Here is a 13,867-nt window from a genome sequence, read left to right as displayed (position 1 = left end):
GCTTCTTAACTCTATATTCGGTTAAAGTTCAATTCGAATTGGAGAAAAACATAATTTACAAAAAAAAAATGTCGGTTTAAGCCAATTTCTTTTCTCGGCGATAAAAAGTAAGCTTGTAACCTCGAAAAGTCATTTCTAATTCCCACGACAGAAAACTGATATTTTCAGCTTTTTCCGCTTCCAAATTAAAAATCCCCTGACAATCCCAGGTTTTTCAGTTTTTCCAGATGTGTGGCCACCCTGCATAAGAAACAGTTCCAATATCTTTAAAGATCGCAGATCGATGTGCGGACTTTGGATCGTAAAGAGCATAATATAAGGTTGCACGAAAGCGCGCAGATCTCGGAAAGAGATCCAAAGTATAACGAGCCAAGTATTCGGACGGCTGATTGTTATCAGTCGCCGATTAGACAGCCGATAGGCGAGCATGTTGCGAGATTCCGCGAAAAGACGTTGAAGGATCGGCTGTCGGAAGAGTTTAAATTCAGCTTTTGATAAATGCAACCCTGTAAGGTTGGATCGTGATTAAAGCGAAGGCTGCACATGCACGACGTTAAAAATCATATCGGACCAATCCATAATGGAACACAATCATGTTTCACAAATTATCCCGCTCGTTGCACAAGTACAAGTAACAACTATGTGATAAATATTTTACACATGTTTAATTCTCATTCTTTTTCCGACTAGTTTCACCTCTTCTGAATCTTTTTTACAGAAAAATTTGGGGATCGACACGAGTGGACGGAAAGAAAATGTGATTGAAATTAGTAACGTTACTGTAACGATGCATGTTCAGAAAGAAGTCTTACCTTCGCGTTATTACGAATGTCTGAAATTGGGTAAATTATGGTGAAAAGCCAACTCTTTCAAAGTCATTCTAAGATTACAAAATAATCAATATCTTCCCGATGGTTTCGCGACGTTAACGTTACTTAAATCAATCTTGTGAAAGAAAGAGAATGTCGGTAATCCGACCGCTCCTGAACCGTGGACTTTTCTTCGACCGGCAGATTTTCTCCTCAAATAGATGAAAGCCAATAAAAATCTGATCGATTACTTCGGTTCGATTGGTTTACTCCCTCGTTCGCGAAGCGTCGCGACGCCGATTCGACGATTCGACGTTGAGCCCCCACGGAGACCGAGGCGGTTGTGAATCCACTTGAAATTCCCCCCTTTCCTTATGTAACTTTTCCGCAAGCCCCTCAAGACTCTCTCTCTCTCTCTCTCTATCTCCCTCACTCTCTCTCTCTTCGCTCTTCCAGCATCTTTACCGCGAATATATCCCCCCCACCCGCCCTTCTATCACCACCGAGAGATCACCGAAGGCTGAGATGTACGAGTATGTATAGATACAAGGCTTCTATGGTTACCGAGGTGTACCTGCATCTCGTAATTTCTTCCCTCTGTCTTCTCTCGCCCTCGTTCTTCCTCCTGATAACCCATTCCCGTAAGCAGATGCAGCCCTCATCGTTACACGAGTAAAACTTTTATTTCCAAAGAATACAAAACAATCCGGAAGTATTTTTTCGTTAGTTTAATTGTTTTGGATGTGGATCATCGATGTCTTTCAAACGAGATGCAGATAATGCGGAGCTTTTTACGGTATACCCGGTCGGAACATGTCGCGTAAAATTAAAAATTTTGCTCCGAAATTAATTCCCACACACAAATACGTTACATAATATACGGTCTGTACAATTATACATGTGCAAATAACTCGGCAATTCGTGAATGATGAAAACAGCCCGCAGGAACGGCAATTCGGTCATTTCAATTAGAGAGAAATGCCGAGCGTTGCCGACGAATTTGATTCCCAAGCGGGTCGGTCGGTCGGTGTTACATAATACATGTATAGAGCTATACAGAAAATACATGCATCAAGTCTGGCTCTTTTGTTTCGTCATATGATCGTTCCTCCATCATTCGTTATAGGTATGTATACGTATATGTATATTTTCAATGGGCGGAGTGTTAAAAGTTGGCGAAATCGAAAGCCACGCAGAGTAATACGTATATTGTAAAAAGCAGTAATTCCCTATTCAGTGCGTTCGGCGAGAGCCTTTGTCCCTTCCTGACCGTAGAGAAAAAATCAATCCCGTAGCAGCAGCAGCAGCTGTAATCATTACTTCGTTGTTGCGTACAGTATATACATACATATACATATATACCGTGTCTATATATGGGTGAAATTTAGCGGCGGAAGCTTTATCGTAGGAAGGGAAACGAGGAGAAGGTGGTCGAAGGGTTACCTAATACGCAACAGTCGTACACATACACACATATACATATGTGCAATATACGCACACATACAAGGAAACAAACGGATTATACACCCACTTCGGGAGTGGATGAAAAAAGGTTTGGAGGATCGGTGAGAAAGCCAGAGGGGATTGAAAGAATAAGACTGCAAGACAGCAGCGTGTCTAATAACGCGAACAGACGAATGATAACATCGAGGAACAGAGCGCTCGGAATCGGATATCAAACAATCGTTCGTCGCGAAGGATGAGAGTGAAATTGAGATTGAATTAAAAAAAAAAAAAAAAAAAGAAAAAATGAAAGTAGATACAACACAAGCCTTAAAATAATTAGCTAATCTATAAACTTCTTTCGGCAAGCTCTATTGGCTGCATCAGCGCCTCGACGCCATAATAAATACGAATTGCAAAAAGCATCAAAGCCCCGCAGCGATAGCTCGAAATCAATATCGCGCATACATCGGAATTCGTAGAGGTAAATAATAATCGCTGAATCTATCCAGCTGTGTATAAAAATGTTCGCAATATTTTAAAAAATATTCCCAAGCTGCATATAATAGTCTGCGCGAATAGGTGGTAGAATTAAATTGAGATAAACCGGTACAGGGAAGAATATAAACCTGCAAGTTCGGTTTGTTCGAGATCTGGCTGCAGCCTGCATGGCTTTTATCCTGCGACCGTTGCAATCTCGGTAGACACATTTTAGCGATCATGACAGATTCGGCACGGCAAACGAAAGATAAGAAACGTAGAACGCAAAACTGCCTTGCGTACCTGCTGCAAAAATCTTAATCTCCTAATCCGTAAGCTGTAATACGCGGGCAATACATGATTTATTAATTCTTGACGAAAATCAAATTTTTTTTCAATTCGTCATAGATAAAATTTTTATGAGGAATCCGCACTGAAAAATCCAATTTTTGTTTTTTTTTTTTTTTTTGGCGAACCACTCCAATATACGGCGCATACCTACGCAAAGCAGTGAATACGGATCATTCGAGAAACACGCGTAGGAGCGGAAAATAATGAAAGCTTCGATGAATTGAAAGCCCCCGATTCATCGGCCGACTCGCAATTGGACTGTTTAGTTCGTAGATAATAAAAGTAGGGGGAAAGGTTGAATTGCACGGGCGATAAAAAGAGGCGCCTTGCATGAAACCCGACACTCGACTGCACGTATGTGTATGTGTATACGTATACATGTACGTATACGTTAACCGATTTCACCGCGTACACGCGGTGCGGATGCTGTAATGAGAAGCGGCTTTAGGCTGGCCATGAGCCAGCCCTCGAACTCCCGTTCTCACGCTGCAGGTTCTAGGTTGACGGAAAAAAAAGTAATAATATGTCCAATTCGAATTTCGAGCTGCGATTCAAGGGCCCTCAATTAGCGTGTTACATGAAAATATGACGATTTTTTTTATCCACAACCGCTGCAACGGATCCAACATTAAAAATTTTGCAACTTTGACCTTGGATACGTCATCAATTACCGAAACGCGGGTCGCGCCTATCTCCGCATTTTTTTCCTTGTCTTTGACGTTATATTTCACGTTTCATACATTCGCGACTTTTATTAGTTAGTTCCCTATTTTCTGTACTTTCTTCAATATTTACCTACCTGACAATATTATAATTAGACACGTGTACTGGAATTCCTTATATTACACTGACAGTGAAATGACCGAATCGATACGGTACGTGTAGCACAAGTATAATATACATTTGCATCGTGTACGCGTGAGTTTCACGTGGATATGATGAATTCGTGATAATTGAAAGAGATGAAAAAGAAATTTGAGAGAAAAAAAAAACCGAGAGATTTGTAATTAACTTTGCGTCCATCGTCACGGTTGACGACCCCGAAAAAGGGTGGATTATAAACCTACAAATATAGGAAAAATAAATTTGACATCAGACCAGCCACGTATATTGGTACAAAATCGAGCGGAAATTTGAAATTCGCGTTCATTTCGCAAATGGAAACAAATATCGGGGAAGGCCGAGCTCTTTTCTACGATATGTGTAAACACACGTGATCCGCGCCATCAACGCGATACATCGATCAAAGGGTGTGATATCACATTATTTAGTGCGCGGCGTATCTTTTTCGCTCTTCATTAAACGGTATAATTATTCGATATCCAGATGCGTCGACGTTATAAAATCCGGCATTTGTTTTTTCTTCAAATCTGCTCGACAAATCTTTCATACATAAATATATGTGGATAAAAAGAAGAAAAGACTGTTTTTATTCCAACATATAAATATATTAATTATAAATAAACATTTTTACGTAAGAAATAATTGGAAAAAATAATTCAGAAAGAAAATAATAATAATCATACGCCGGTGTCGCGAGCGAGTGTATCAACTCGAGGCCTGCAGCTGGCTCAGCGGCGTCCTTAAACTTGACTAACATTCTCTGGGAATATGATATCGAGTCACTCCGTAAGGATCCAGAGCCCCGTAATTAGTTCCCTAATTATTATTCCCCCCCCCCCCCCCCCCCCCCCCCCCGACACCCACGCACAGCAATTTCTGCACTACTCTAGAGTTCCTCGGGTCTCATAAAGTATCAAAACAACTCGTTCATTCGCCGCAAGTTGTAAATTAGCTCAATTGCGTCGACATTTGAAGTACAGTTTGAAAATACGACGTTTTGACTTTTTTTTTTTTTTATCCAGGGAAAATCGAGTCGGAGACTAGCTGCGGTGAAAAAAAGCTTCGCTAAACTTGTCTTCCTGCTTCTTTTCCTCCTTCGACAATCGCGTGTAGTGTACATGTATAGATACGTGGTAGACATACGGTGTATGGACTGTACACGGCACCCACCCATCCAATCCCATATCGAGTAGAGCATAAGTTCGAGGCAAGAGAAATCCTTGAAATTCCATTATCTGCTGCTGCGGAGAGCTGCAGAATTCCCCAAGGTAAAGAAGGACGAAGATTGAATAGATGCGACGACTTTTGTTAGTGTTAATTTGATTTTCGCTTATTTTTTAAATTGGTTTTCTCCCTAGCTCTAGCTTACGTCTTTTCTCTCATCTTACATCGCGTTTTTCATCGACATCTCTAATTCCGACGCTTGTATAGATTATAAATGTATCGCATTGGAACGCTTGTAAATTAATTAACTCTCAAGTCTCTTGTCTGTGGTGCATAAGCCATAATCGTCGTAACGTTAATTATTTTTACTGTCTTCACGTTCTTCGTAATATCTACAATCTCTCACACTCTTGTATTTAAAAAATGTTGTAAAAAATGAAATAATCAATGAGCGGTTCAACCTAACTTTGATACATGCACGATACCTAATATACCCGAGTACAGTGCAGCCTAGCATATTTTGAGAGCAGGCCGTTTAGGAGGATTGATTCTCCCACTTGAAGCAGTAAACATGAAACATAAAACATCGCACAGGCAGAGCTTTTGATATTATATCCGCGACAACGCCGTTGCGGGTTTCAAGGGAATAAGGAACATAATAACGTCGTGAAAAATTTATTACCACTTGAACAAATCCCCGCGTAAGTTTCGCTATTTGTTCGGTTTCTTTTTTCTTTCTTTTGTTTACTTAACGTTTTTCCTTGCGTAGTATATTACGGAACTGTAACAGTTCCGACATATGTACAAATTAGGGTGTATCATTAAAAAAAATCGACTGTTTATTTTGTTCAAAGTCACACGTCTTTAACAGTTGTTGGAATAAAAAATAAGACGCTTCTTATAATTTCAGCTCTTAATGTTAATATTTAGTGATTCCTGAACGCAATCTTCTATTTTCCATTTAATTAACACGCGACAATAATTTTAGTTATTTCCGAATTTTGTAGGGAATTTGATGCTCTAGAAGAAAAGGTCTCGTATCATTTTTTGATAACTCAATTCTTTCAAAAGTTATTCAAAGTCAAAGTTAAAATCATGTAAGAGTTCACTTTTTTCGTGACAAACAGAAAAAAAATACTAGACTTATGAGTAAAAATTGTGGATTTCTTTCGCAAAGCATTTCAGCCGCTACAAAATTATGTCATTCAATTAATTTTCAACCTAATCACATTTACTTACATGTATAATATCAAATACATAACGCTAAAGTCTGAGCCGTTTTCTAATTGTTATAATCGAATCATCAAGTGCACGAACAACGAGAACGACGACGACGTTTCTCCCGACTTTAACTAACGCAATAAACCAACGAAATTTGAATTAAATTTAATGTTTAACTTTTAAATTACATTATACAACACAACTCGATTCGATACAATTTGATTTCCAATTATTCGTTAATCCGATGCGTATAACGTAATCCCCAAACAACACCACCTCAGGTGCAAAAAAACCTTTCACCAAGTATGTTAAAGTGCAATTGCGAATTAGAAAAGAACCAATATGACAATGCACGTACAAATAAGCACGAGCAACGATACCGTGACTTTTTATAAAAAATAAGAAATCAACACGAAAATTATAGAATTATGGACGAAAAGAAAAATTTGGAGTTTGTTGTATTTGGCGGGCATTTTTAGAAAAATAACCGAATCATTATTTATTCCTCGAGATATTTTTTTTGCACCTGAGTTAGCTTTTTTCTCGAAATGTCACTACTTTTCGTAAACATTGATTGAGAACTTCGACATGCGAGGAATTGGTTTAGAACAAAATCGTAATTATTCTAAGACGATTCCATCGCAGCATCCGGTTTGTTCAAAGCAGCTATAGATTGTAGGACCAAGTTTCTGCAAATCGAAGCGGAATATTCTACTATAAAGTGAATAAAACTACGATCTATTTGTGTTTAGCAATTGTATAACAATAACCACGAGAATCAGTATGATAAGCGAGAAATTTGGAATTCCTGTGGATAAGGACGGTGTCTAATTGAGACCGGTCGGATCAAAGTTCGCAACCCTTCGACCAGCTTCCGCAATTCCGTTCGCAATATTGTAACGACCGCAAAATTACATATTATATATGTAAACACGAAATGAACCGCGGAAATTTTCAGCACTGAGAGAAATAAATTTTAATGAGAAATATCATATCGGCAAGGCGCAAGGTTCGAATATACGACAGAGAAGTGAGGAAAGATTCTCCATGCGAGACTGCATCTCCTATGCAGAATTGCAAAAGTGAAAGAGACTGAAATGCGTTGTTGAAGAGAATTGGACAGCCGAGAGATAGGAGGTAAAGATATATGAACACGTACGGTGTAAAGGTGTACACTATACATAGGTGTTGTATTATACACATGTATGTACGTACGTATGGAGAAAGGAGAGAAGCTATTGAGTAATAAATTTCAGTTTCATTGCCGACGAGAGAAATAAAAGAGAGAAAAAAGACAATTCCTTCGGAACGAAATCCTATAGAGATACTGCCGAGCTGTAAGGCGAATAGAAAAGGAGACAAGATAGCAACGCGTATCCAGCAATATAAGTTCCCGTAACAACGGATCCGATTTCGTCGTATAATTTCCTTCTTATTGTTTTTTATCACGATTTTGCAATAAAATTAACACCGTAAATATTTAATCGTTGGTGAGAAATTACGTAGGTATAGGTATTATGAAAACGATCGTGCGTATACGACACGTAATGTGTGTATAATAATGACGTTCTTAGTCACAGTTTCCTTACGAAAAGTGGAAAAACCGACAGCGAAACAGTTCAGGGGAGAAACTCAAGGTGAAATAACCGGTAGGTATAACCGATTGACTTTTATGTATAACTAGTATACGTAAATCGCAGCCTTGCGCGGATCTCCGATGCATCGCGTGAACTGCAGCAGGTTTTAAGATAAAGAGGATTAAAAAGATCACGTTGCACAATTCTCGCTACGGGCGTCACGCGATCATTCAAGGTTTTTTCCTCTAGCAACCGATTACAGTTTTCGGCTTCTTGTTTTCTCGTTTCCTTTTCCTTCTCGTTGCGAGAGAGTGAAATTCGTAACGTTAATACATACAACGATTGATTTCTAAGAACAATCGTTATTTCGCAACTGTAGGATCGTCGCAAATTGAGTAATCTATTTTTAAAAAGCAAAGTGTATTCATATTTTGGAGATTAAACTCCGTTAAAGTCGCTTCAAATTTACGAAACAATGATTTTAGTTTCAATCTGGTCTCTCTGTGACATCGTCATAAATTCAATCGTTTTAAGCATCTCGCGAGAATTTCGTTAATTACATGTATATGCCAAACGTATCAACATTCGCATAAATATCTGACTAGGAGAAAATTAATTACATGGCAATCGAGAAGAATTACTTCAATGGTTATAAACCTGCAGTGATTACATGGTTGTTTACATGCAGTAATACCATTGGAAATAAATATTCGTTCAAACTTGTTGCTACAGATACGGATAATTTATCCGCAGTTAATAATTAATTCTTAAAAGTACTGAATAGTCGAGTGAGAACTTGCGAAGCCTAAACACAACGCGAGTCGTCTGACAAACTTTTTGAATGAATAAACTTCCTTATATCGCGAACACCCAAGTAATATATATTTCAATAACGGAGAAAACTCTTCGTTCTAAAGATTTCTGTTGCATGCATCACACATATGTATTGTATACGTATACGTGTATATAATACAGCATAGTATATAATCATATAAAATATGTATAACGATCAGTTTTGTACTTGTGATTCGTTTTCGAAAGAAATTAGAAACTTCATTACAACTTGGGCGGCGCTTTAGTCCCAACATGCAATACCCGTAACCTTGTACAGAGAGTGAAATGACCAAAAGTGATTGATTTTGATTAACTTTAATGTTTTCTTTTTTTTTCTTTGTATATACACCTCGCATTCTGTACGTACTTACGTCGGAATTTCGTTTGAATTCGGAGAATAACCGTTGAAAACATACCTTGTAAACAAAATACGATACAACTTGTAAAGGTCAACGGAATGAGTTAGAGAGAGAAAAACGCCGGCGTTCGTTCCGGCGTCGAGAATCGAGTTCAATGCCAGGACTCCGATTTCACGCAATTTGGCAGGACGCAAAGAACGAGCGTTCTATTTGGCAAAAACAAATCGAGAGATTTACGTGTCGCGCGAACTGAAGGCGGTCATATTTATTTTCCCTTGCAAAAACGTACAAATATCGCTAACATAGGATATTTACAACAATGAACGAAGCTGAAAACCGAAACCGGGAGTTTTAACTTTCCGACGAGCATCTAAATACACGTCCGAGTCACGTGACCGCGGAACGGTGACAGCTGACAGTTAGTTTGTACACAAACTGCGTGTGCCTTCTTTTTTTTCGCTCTCTCTATTCTAACGGGACAATTTGAAAATCGCCGAAGCTTGTTTCGCGGAGAAAATAAAAAGACGTTATACATCGCGGAAGAAAACAAAGGACTAGTCGTCGTTCCGAGAAGTGCTCGAGGGAAAATGAGTCTAATCAATGGGAGGGCGAATGTTTTTCTGCGACGTCGGAATCTCCGGGCGAAAGACGAGAGGAAAATAAGTACGGGAAAAATGTCTGATTGACAAAACTAAGCCCGCGGCCGAGGTTTGGAGGGTGGAAATCGAGTGACATGCTGCGGGTATTTCATGTTTGAGGTTAAAACATCGCCGCTTCGCTCACCTCGTGCGCTTTCGGGTGTCGGTGGCTGCATTGACGGTGCTCGAACATCCCACTCACTGAGTCCACAACGAGCACTAGAAACACGACAAACAACGCGGCGCGGTGCATCTTAAGCCGCACTCTGGCCGTCATTACGCCTGATCCTCGCACTCGGGACGCATGACACATACTAACGCAGACCGACCGAGTCGCCCCCCGTTACACGGACGTCATAGCAGCCGAATGGAGCGTCGGGACGCTCGAATAAACCGACGCCGAAAACTCGCGCCGCTTCGCGGTTTCGCGGCCAACTTCACGGAACAGCAGAAATCGGTGGCGCCCTCTGTTACGAGATGGCGTTTTGGAACTAAATTAAGGGACATTACAGACGGTAATGCAGGTCGATTATTCGTGGTAGATAATGCAAAGCAATTTCAACGTAGCAAAGTGCCGCTTCGTAATAGAAACTGAACAAATGATTTCTAGAATAAATGGGGGCAGCCTATAGTTGTACTCAGGGCATGAATCGTTACTGCGAAATTTCATTCTTCGGCTTGATGCGGTGTAATCAATGTATTGTGGCCTTCGTTAAACATTTGTTATTATATTGACGATGGAGATCCTAACGTAATTTTTGCAAACCTTTTTGAGATTGTTTTTCTTAATGAAATAGCGCTAGAAATCCAATTCGATGAGCGATGAAAATCCATAGTTTGGCACACGTTACAGAGAAGAATGTTTCGTCAGTCCATCGAAAATTAACTACGTCGCCATGGTGTCTATAGAGCTTATAGGTATACGTGGAAAGGATGCCGCGACGTTTGCGTAGTTCCTTCTATAACGTTATCCTGGTTTCGACCATTGCATTGGTACTTCTCTCAGACTATACACTGCTCTCGTGATGTCGAATACGGCAAAGTATCAGTCGCATACCGACATGAAAGATGCGAGCGGTGCCAACGAAGCGACCAATCAAATGCCGACGATTTCTCACGGAGGAAGGCTCCGGTTCTCAGATTCTGACACACACACTCGCCGATGGGCTCGTTATTCCTTTTTTTTTCGACTTCACGTTTCGAAAAGTCGCATTCACACTGAATTAAACACCGTTTTGCAAATACTTCTATTACATACTTCTCGATATTTTAGTGTTTTTACTATGAAGACTGAAAATTACAATTATTTAAACATGGGAAGAAAATTTTTGTTTATCAATTGCCGCGGATCAAGTAATATTGACGATTCTAAATTCTAGGTCACGGCGAACATAAAACAGTTAGAATCACAGCATCTTCAACTCTTATCATAACTCTGATATCATTGAAATAAAAATGAATAATTTATGGAAAATATGTCGTTTTGTGTAAAGTTACCAAAAGTCATATTTTGAGCTGATGTGTTGTCTTTTTTTCTTTGAATATAGATTAAATATGTTACCTTTGAAATTGAATGGGCATCAAGCATACGATCATCAATCAAACAAATGTCATATGTATGTACCACGTTGACACGTTGGAATGAGAGAAAGATTTATTGATTTGACGGGGTGGCCTGAACTTCGGTGAATTTCGTCACCTGAAAGTATTCACCCAAATAAAAATGGTGGATAGCATTTTTTATTAGATAGAAATCAAAATCCATATCGATTATTATCTGTGAAAAAATACCACAAATTAGAATCGACAATTTTGATGCGGCTTGTAAATGAAAACATATATATATTATATATATAATTGAAAATGCGTGTATAAACTGAAGTTAAAAACTTCTACAGTTATTTTATTGTTACAAACTTAGCCTTGCTACTCAAGAAGCTGCAGCTTACTTCAAGAATTTATTCAGCGAATTGAATTTTTTGTGGCTTTAGATTGGGCATGTTCTTACTTCACATAATTCACATCACTCTAGAAATCCTCGGTTTAGACTTTGCACAGCTCTGCGAACCAGGATTTGCTATAACCGCATCTCGCATTTACGCAGTGGGGACACCGTGTCAGGAACTTGGGGTTTATCGGTTGATTAGACTTCAGGTGTGAGGCGACGATGTCTGTCAGAGCATCGATGAATATCGGATGATCATTGGGCGCGGCTGCTCGGCGAATAGTCTCAATTCTGAGCTGAAATTAGTTCGAAATTAATGAATTAGCACTGAGGTATTCCCAGCATTCAGACTCCATATCGAATACATCTCTGATCAGGGAACTCTTTTATGTTTGCCTTTGATTTAATTACACCAGCATACTGGCGGCTGATTAGAGGCAAATAAAAGTTTGGAAACAAACACAGCGAAATTAGGTCAATGCACAGTGGTTAGGGTGAGCTTTGTTACCTCCTTAGCCAAATCGTGACAGTACTCGATGTCCATTTCATGAAGTGTCTCTATGTGTTCATTGACAAAGGCGATTGGCACTAGGATGAAATGTTTTCTCCCTTGTTTAACGTAACCCTTCAAAGCGTCGTCGGTGAATGGTGCCAACCAGGGTAGAGGACCGACCTAAAATACAATGTCTGCACGTTTCAGAGACTACGGGAAATTTCATATAATAAAATTGAAGTCCTAACCTTTGATTGCCAAACCAAACTGTAGGGATTAGAGTGTTTCAACTCTTGCATAACCAGTTGAACAGTAGCCCCCACTTCCGAAGGGTAAGCGTCTCCTCGGTTGACAGCCTGAAGAAATGCACATTAAAAATTATCATCTCGCGTGTTGCCTTCCGAAAAACAATATGCCTTTGAACCTACGAACTTTAAGAGGAAGTGAGTGAGCAGAGAAAAGTATGAGTACATCCTTCCTCACATCGCTTGGGAATTGTACCAACTGTTCCTTGACTCTTTCAGCAACGATTTTAATTAGAAGTGGATGCAAAGCCCATCTATCAATTATACTCCATTTCATGTTGCTGGGTACTTTCCTGAAGATGATATGCAATTAGGATTCTTGGCAACAAAATCATAGAACAGTCATAGGTACTGTACTTTCAGCAAACCGTCACCGCTCACCTATTTTTGTAATAATCGTAGATTGAATTGAAACTAGATCCGGAAGTGGCGCAGCTGTATTGTGGATACTGTGAAAATATGACAGTGCGCTCGATGCCATCCCTAGCAAAAATTTACATCGTTTTATTACGGGGTATTAAAATATTTTACTTAAAATTCCTTACTCTTCGATTTGTTTGAGAGTATCGTCGACCAGTGGATCGACGTATCGAAATCCAACGTAATGCTTGTGCGGCGCAGTCTCGGGGGAGACTGTATCCAGCTGCTTGCACATAAGTTCTCCTTGGATGTTGGTCCATTTTAAAATAGGAGATCCACCGCCGATCTCATTGTACTTTTTCTGCACTTCTGGGGTGCGTCGTTTGGCAATCCACGGGCCAAGCTGACTGTAAAAATATATAACGACTGGTGGAATAATGTGACAAATGAACGTTGAGCCTGAGGTAGCCTACCTTTGAACTGGCAACTGTATCATGTCTCTGTCGGTCATGATACGTAACAAATAGTCATGAACTTGATCTGTAGTTTGTGGTCCACCCATGTTGAGCATCAGAATACCTGTCTTTGCCTTTGGAGTCGAGCTCTCTCTTGGCTGAGCTGCGACTGACATCAGACGAACCGCCGATACCGGTGCAGCGACACATTTTCTTCCTGTAAAAATCAAGTTACTGAATTATTGTATTGATATCGTGAAAAAATTGAGGAATGAGCGTTGCTTGAAAGAAAAAACTAAGCAAATTTACCAAGTAGGAAGCAAAATCCAAAGTAAGATGGAAATATTCGATCCCAGTTTTGTTTTAGAATTAAATATAAATTATTGATACACATGCCGTATGCTTACCAAAATTAAGCATGCTTGAAAAGCTGGCTAATCCGGTGGTCATAACTTGAATAATAACTCGAGCAAAAATCTGTGTAACAATCTGGACTCCAAGCCGAATTGAAAAACGAAAAATCACTTCACAGTTGATTTATTGTTATTGTAGAACCGGGAATGACAAGTCAATTTTTTCAGACCGATTAT

At 39.5% G+C, this 13,867-nt stretch overlaps 2 protein-coding genes across 4 annotated transcripts in view; both read right to left on the bottom strand.

Annotated features, from left to right (window-relative positions):
- The window catches only part of LOC107226428 (leishmanolysin-like peptidase), a 207,421-nt gene extending 197,333 nt beyond the window's left edge, over positions 1-10,088 (bottom strand). For both annotated transcript variants that reach the window (XM_046744122.1, XM_046744123.1), the window contains exon 1: positions 9,865-10,088. In XM_046744122.1, the coding sequence (XP_046600078.1) occupies positions 9,865-10,032 (168 nt within the window). In that variant the 5' untranslated portion in view covers positions 10,033-10,088. The remainder of the gene's footprint in view (positions 1-9,864) is intronic.
- A 1,503-nt stretch (positions 10,089-11,591) lies between these two features.
- Positions 11,592-13,856, bottom strand: LOC107227061 (ferrochelatase, mitochondrial). Of its 2 annotated transcripts, XM_015668092.2 has the most exons (8): positions 13,685-13,856; positions 13,296-13,494; positions 13,008-13,229; positions 12,844-12,945; positions 12,590-12,755; positions 12,406-12,513; positions 12,173-12,337; positions 11,592-11,960 (listed from the first exon to the last, which is right to left on the bottom strand). In XM_015668092.2, exons 1-8 carry the CDS (start codon positions 13,725-13,727, stop codon positions 11,763-11,765), a joined length of 1,203 nt encoding a protein of 400 aa, XP_015523578.1. In that variant the 5' UTR covers positions 13,728-13,856; the 3' UTR covers positions 11,592-11,762. The 2 variants fall into 2 exon arrangements, with proteins under 2 accessions (XP_015523578.1, XP_046600082.1); XM_046744126.1 differs by lacking the exon at positions 13,685-13,856 and having other exon boundaries at positions 13,008-13,248; positions 13,296-13,424.
- Positions 13,857-13,867: the final 11 nt, after the last annotated feature.

This window comes from Neodiprion lecontei, chromosome 6 (genome assembly GCF_021901455.1).
Source record: "Neodiprion lecontei isolate iyNeoLeco1 chromosome 6, iyNeoLeco1.1, whole genome shotgun sequence".
NCBI classification, from domain to species: domain Eukaryota; kingdom Metazoa; phylum Arthropoda; class Insecta; order Hymenoptera; family Diprionidae; genus Neodiprion; species Neodiprion lecontei.
This window is presented reverse-complemented; position numbering and strand designations above follow the sequence as displayed.

What these genes read in the sequence shown, in the direction of transcription:
- LOC107227061 (XM_015668092.2), bottom strand. Translation starts at nt 13,727, where the DNA reads ATGACCACCGGATTAGCCAGCTTTTCAAGCATGCTTAATTTTG. An exon ending in TTCAAGCATGCTTAATTTTG is followed by an intron (nt 13,495 to 13,684) that starts GTAAGCATACGG and finishes TGATTTTTACAG; the next exon opens with GAAGAAAATGTGTCGCTGCA. An exon ending in GTCACGATTTGGCTAAGGAG is followed by an intron (nt 11,961 to 12,172) that starts GTAACAAAGCTC and finishes AACTAATTTCAG; the next exon opens with CTCAGAATTGAGACTATTCG.